Source organism: Saimiri boliviensis, chromosome 11 (assembly GCF_048565385.1).
Source record: "Saimiri boliviensis isolate mSaiBol1 chromosome 11, mSaiBol1.pri, whole genome shotgun sequence".
NCBI classification, from domain to species: Eukaryota; Metazoa; Chordata; class Mammalia; order Primates; family Cebidae; genus Saimiri; species Saimiri boliviensis.
The window spans coordinates 41,177,278-41,183,277 of record NC_133459.1 but is presented as its reverse complement, the minus strand read 5'-3'; the positions used below and the strand labels follow the sequence as shown (position 1 = coordinate 41,183,277).

At 44.6% G+C, this 6,000-nt stretch overlaps 1 protein-coding gene across 1 annotated transcript in view; it reads right to left on the bottom strand.

Moving 5' to 3' along the window:
• Positions 1–849: 849 nt before the first annotated feature.
• Positions 850–6,000, bottom strand: part of RIMKLA (ribosomal modification protein rimK like family member A) — a 38,692-nt gene continuing 33,541 nt past the window's right edge. Inside the window, exon 5 of the mRNA XM_003936983.4 lies at positions 850–4,344. Within this exon, the coding sequence (XP_003937032.1) occupies positions 3,854–4,344 (491 nt within the window). The 3' untranslated portion in view covers positions 850–3,853. The remainder of the gene's footprint in view (positions 4,345–6,000) is intronic.

Below are 6,000 nucleotides of genomic sequence, written 5' to 3'. Positions count from 1 at the left end.
GCATATCCCTGAGAAGGATGGTCTTCCAGGTAACATTTTAAAGTAACAATCTGTACTGATCTTGAGTCTCAGAGGTAGAGTCAAAAATAGTCTCAGATCTACAAACATTCATTTTAGGGATAGTGACAAATATGACATTATCAGCGCCCTTCCCAATACCTCCATTCAGACTAATGGCAAACAGGCTTACTTCCAGTTGCAGAGGAAAATACTAAGCTGTAGTGCCTGGACTACTGTTGGATTTACTCTCCGACCTGACTCCTTAAACTGACCTGCTAAAGCTGTGGCTCCAGGCTATGCCTGCACATAGTATTTCAGTTCATTAGCCTCTGGGAAGGTCAACTTTTATTTGGGTGGTTCTGAAACCCCTGAGCCAGCTGTTTACATCTTCCCCAGATTTGTATTCAGTGTTCTCAAGACCAGCATTCCTCAGGATTTAAAGAAGGGAGGAAGCACATCTCTCCCACTTCTCCAGGGTGGATGGAAATCCATGCATCTCATTATCTTTATACAGAATAGCTTCAAAGACATCTACCTCTAATCAATACATATTCATGATTCTGTCATTAAAACAGCCCACAGAAAAGCCATTTTCTCCTCCTTCCTTCTAGAATTCCAAATGATCCCAATTTTTTCTTTCTTTCACAAAACTGTTCCAGACCTTTCCCTTTCCTCCTGTCCTGGTCCCCATGGTCATGGAATCTCCTTTTAGCTGGAAGCAATGAGCCTGCAATTGTGACACTAGTGGCTTATAATCCACTGACATTGTTTCTGAGATCCTAAAGACCTAAAGCACCAAATCCTCTTTCTGGCAACCCCATACCCGATCAGAAAAACAGCATGAAGACATTTTTCCCAAGTGCAGAATCAAGTATATTCTGAGTGACTGAGCTATTGGCATTCAAGTTTTTACCAGTTTCAAGATGCTACCACCAGATAATGGAAGACCATATACAGACACTGCAATCTATGTTACATAAGGAAGACTTCGTTAGTTGGTATACAAGAGTGGAGAGTTTCAGGTTATATACGATAAATCCAGAAGGCTGTTTGAATACACAAAGAGCCTTATTCCTTTCAGGTCTTAACTTTCCCCAGCTGGAAGTGAGGCCTCTGAGAAGCTGCATTCCTTTCTCAGGGCCCCTACCACTGTTTAGTGTGCTAATGCCAAGAATTCATGGCCTTTTCCTTTCTTAAGGAGTGATGGGAAACTGTTATAAAATCAGATGTGGGAGGTGTTCTACTACTATTAACTTACATGCACCGGTCTCTTACTTAATTACTTGAGCCTCAAAGAGGTAAATGAGGCATTTTCTCTATCTGAATGAAACATGGAGACACAGAGTTCCTGTGATTGCACGAGGTCAGCTGTTCAAGTGGAGAGCCAGAACCAGGCTCTGGCTCTGTACCACGTTCCTTCAGCAGGCCTGTGGCCAGCTGTGACAAGTATAGCCTGGCCACCTGGCTGAGGCTCGCAGAACCCACAGCCAATGTGGTATGGGAAATCCTGGACTGGGGCTGGTTGTGGTCCAGCTGTGATCCAGCTTTCTCCACTTCTAGACAGGGCTGGTGCCAGGCAATGAGGCCAGTGACTACAGAAGTCACTCACAGCTGGAAAATGGGCCTCCTTTGGCAAAGGAATCTGGAAGCTCTCTAGCTGCTCTGCTCAGGCTGGGGTCTTGCTAGCATCCTTTTAGATAAAGTGGGGAGAATAGATTCACACCAAACAGTGGAAACGAGGGAATGCAGCTTCCAGACGGTCATCACTTGGTTCCGAAGTTTGCACAGAAAGTGTAACCAATTCCAGTGAGAACAAACCTAAAGCTGTCCGTCTTTTAAAGCCACCCTGAGTGGTAAAGATAAGGTACATGTCATAACCTATATAAAGGTGAAGTATTATTTTTCAACTGTACAAGACACATTACTAGGGTTACAGTCAGTGGCATGCACCTTATGTTGGACTGCATTTAAACTACAACTGTGTAGTGTGACATCTCCATTACATGGCACCAAACATTTGTCAATTGTACAACTATTACTTGGTGAGACCTGGTTTTAACTACAATACTTTAAAAGCCAATTTCTATTTAAATGTGTTATGAAAAATGCAATAGCTTAACTTTATACACATTTTACATTTATGGCAGAATAAGTACAGTAATATCTGTACCCGAATGGGTAGTGTTGCCTTTGAAGTAGTCACCTTGGGAAGATGTATGTTTATTACAGTGAAGCTGACCTTACATAGAACATTTCTAGAACCCGCTTTAGAACTGTCAACTTGTAAGGGTCTTCAGTGTTGGTAAATCTTTGTCCTTTAAGGGTAGATCTATTTCTTGAGGAATTATTTAACAGCTAAGGAGCATTAGAAAATAAGTCTTCCAAATAAAATGGATGATGAAGCTCAGGATTACCTTGGTGGGCAGGAGGAAGGGTTGGATAAAATGCAAGGTCTGACTATAAAGCTGTGAGGCCTCTTGACTTGCATGGCTTCAAAGGTAATCCCAAAGAAGAACCCTAAGTGTTCTTGGCGCATGCAACATCAAGGAAGTAACTCCAATTATGCTAACTCTTGAGTGCATATGTTCTAGTGTATTTGGTTAAAAAGGTAGCTTTGCTCGCATTCAGTTATACTTCATATAAGCAGAAATGGAAAACTCCCATCTCTGTGATTTCTCCCATGGGAAAGATCTCATCTACTGCTTAATTAAAATGAAAAGCACTTGGTGTCATGTCTACATTAGCCCCCTCAAAATGTGCAATGAGTAATTCCTGATACCTGAGTCTTCCCAGTTTGGAAAAGTGGGCAAGGACAGGTGTCTGGATCCTAGATAAAAGTAGAATTTCAAGGGGACTGGAGTGTTTCCAATGGCTCCCATCTGCTCATATACCCACTCATACAAGGAAACCTCCTACAGCTAAGCAGTACAGAAAGTTTCAGGAGAGGAGGGGAAGAAAGATGATCTCCAAGTTGCTTTCTATGGTTAAAACCCACTGGCTTCTGGATGACAAGTGAACAGAGTCCATTGAAAAAGAAAGTCCATGGTGTTAGATTCTAGTGCACGCTTAAGAAATAAAGTGTGTGGCCACTAGCTCTTTGAAGTGCATTTCCAGCTGAGGCCAAAGGCAGCAAAGGTGCAAGAAGCTGCTGGGGCTGACATTAGTTGAAGCAGGGTCTGTAAATTCAGAGTGGCAAAGCAATTTGTAGAAAGGCCCAGTTAAAAGCAGGACATTTGCCAACCTGTGAAGTCAAAGAATGTTCAATCTCACTTTCTACAAAGTGCTTCACTGAAAATGCTAATGAGGAAGCTCCCTAAAACACCATATCCTGAGTGTCAGAGAAACAGAGTCAAGATGGTGATTGATGGGGAGCAGATATCGATCCTCTAATAGTGTTTGAACTGTGTATTTTCCAAGCATCACACACACACTTAGTGAAGAATGTATTACTGCAGTCACATTCCACCAGGTCTGCACATGCTTCAATCCCGTGGTTGCTTTTGAGTACATATTTCCAAGAGCCATTTGGAGTTAATGGATTCTACTGCTAAAAGTCAGAAGCAGCAGCAGCAGTCAGTGCCTTAAAGTCAGCTGTAATAGCCACGTGCTCACGGCAGACATGTCTCCTATTGATCAGTCGGGACGTTGTTCTTGGTGACTGTTTTTATATTTGTCTTTGTAAAAACCACAAAGCTAGGCCATTTGCTTTAATCATCATTAGAAAAAATGCTGAGTGCCCAGATGGGATTTCTAGTTTCTGTGCAAATGAAATCACATGAGTCCAGATTTTATTCACTCAAAACTACTAAGGAAGCAGTAGGATTTGGTTTAAATGCTGCCAAAAAGCAGGAATTCACTTAAGTTTTAATTCAGAAGCAATCCTGTTGTTAATGTTGTAGCCAGGTTCGGGCAGCAAGGAGGGTGGCGCCCCCAGTGTGCTTGCTGAGGAATCCCGGATCTCTCCCAGTTCAGGCTCACTTTCGCTAGAGGTAGACCCACTGTTGATGGTATAGACACTCTCTGCAACTCCCTGAGCTGAAGCACAGCCGTCTGGCTCGTTCTTCTCCCTCGGACTCGACAGTCCTGGGAGGACAGCCATCTTCCCAGTCTGCCTAGTTGGCAGCAAGGACATGGTATAGTCTGCAATGATCCCACCCACATCTAAGTTGCACGCCTGGTCAAAGGCGAGGAAGCCGACATTAGCGTTTGCCTCACACACCACAAAGGAGCCATCGTCCATGATAAGCAGATCAATGCCACAGAAGTCCATGCCTAGGATGTTGGACACCTGAATGGCCAACTGCTTGCCTTGTTCTGTCAGCGGGCACATGACGCCTACGCCACCTGTGGGGAAAGCACAGGGGTGTAAAGGTGACAACTGAGAAGTCAAATGACTCTTCAAAGAAGGGACAGGGGTCTGCCCAGGAAGGCCAGACAGACAGGCTCGAGCATTAATTGCAAAAGGTCTGGACGGAAATCAGTACCCACTTTGGGAAAACAATAGTCTTTTTTTTGAGACGGAGTGTCGCTTTGTCCCCTAGGCTGGAGTGCAGTGGCGCGGTCTCGGCTCACTGTGATCTCCACCTTCTGGGTTCAAGAAATTCTCCTGCCTCAGTCTCCCGAATAGCTGGGACAACAGGCGCCCGCCACCGCGCCTGGCTAATTTTTTTGTATTTTTAGTAGAGATGGGTTTCACCATATTGGTTAGGGTGGTCTCGAACTCACCTCAGGCAATCCATCCACCTCAGCCTCCCAAAGTGCTGGGATTACAGGCTTGAGCCACCATGCCTGGCCTATGGTCATTTTTTATCTAGTCTTAAAAATGTCGATTTCCTCTGACCCAGCCATCCCCCTATCAAGGGAGAATAATCTTATGTATGGGGGGGAAAAAGCTTTATGCACGAAGATGTTGATGGCAGTATTATTATTATTATTATTATTATTATTTTTTTTTTTTTGAGACGGAGTTTCGCTCTTGTTACCCAGGCTGGAGTGCAATGGCACGATCTCGGCTCACCGCAACCTCCGCCTCCTGGGTTCAGGCAATTCTCCTGACTCAGCCTCCTGAGTAGCTGCGATTACAGGCACGCACCACCATGCCCAGCTAATTTTTTTTTGTATTTTTAGTAGAGACGGGGTTTCACCATGTTGACCAGGATGGACTCGATCTCTTGACCTTGTGATCCACCCGCCTCGGCCTCCCAAAGTACTGGGATTACAGGCTTGAGCTACAGCGCCCGGCCAGATGGCAGTATTATTTTAAATACAAATCATAGAGCCAGGTACATGACGGGCACTCAATAAATATTCAACAAATATTGAATGAAGAAATACAATAGAGAAAAACAGTGTATTTTACATCCATATGTAAAATATGGAGAGGACTGCTTGAGGCCAAGAGTTTGGGCTAGCCTGGGCATCATAGCGAGACCCCATCTCTACAAAAAAATAAAAATAAAAATAGGGGGTATCGTGGTTTGCTGTAGGGTTCCTCCCACCCCTAAGCCTCCTAAGCAGCTGCAGTCCCAGCTACAGTCCGAGCTACTTGGGAGGTTCGGGTGAGAGGAACCCTAGAGCCCAGGAGTTTGAGGCTACAGTGAGCCATGATCATGCCACTGCACACCAGCCTGTTTCACAGAGTGAAACTCTTTCAAAAATAAAAATAAATAATAGTGCCCACAGAGAGCCTGTAATCACATGGGAAAACAGGGGATTTAAGACTCTACAATATGACTGGACGCAGTGGCTCACGCCTGTAATCCCAGCACTTTGGGAGGCTGAGGTGGGCAGATCACCTGAGGTCGGGAGTTCTACACCAAACTGATCAACGTGGAGAAACCCCGTCTCTACTAAAAATACAAAATTAAGCAGGTATAGTGACGAATGCCTGTAATCCCAGCTACTCCGGAGGCTGAGGCAGGAGAATCACTTGAATCCGAGAGGCAGAGGTTGCAGTGAGCCAAGATCACACCATTGCACTTCAGCCTGGACAACAAGAGC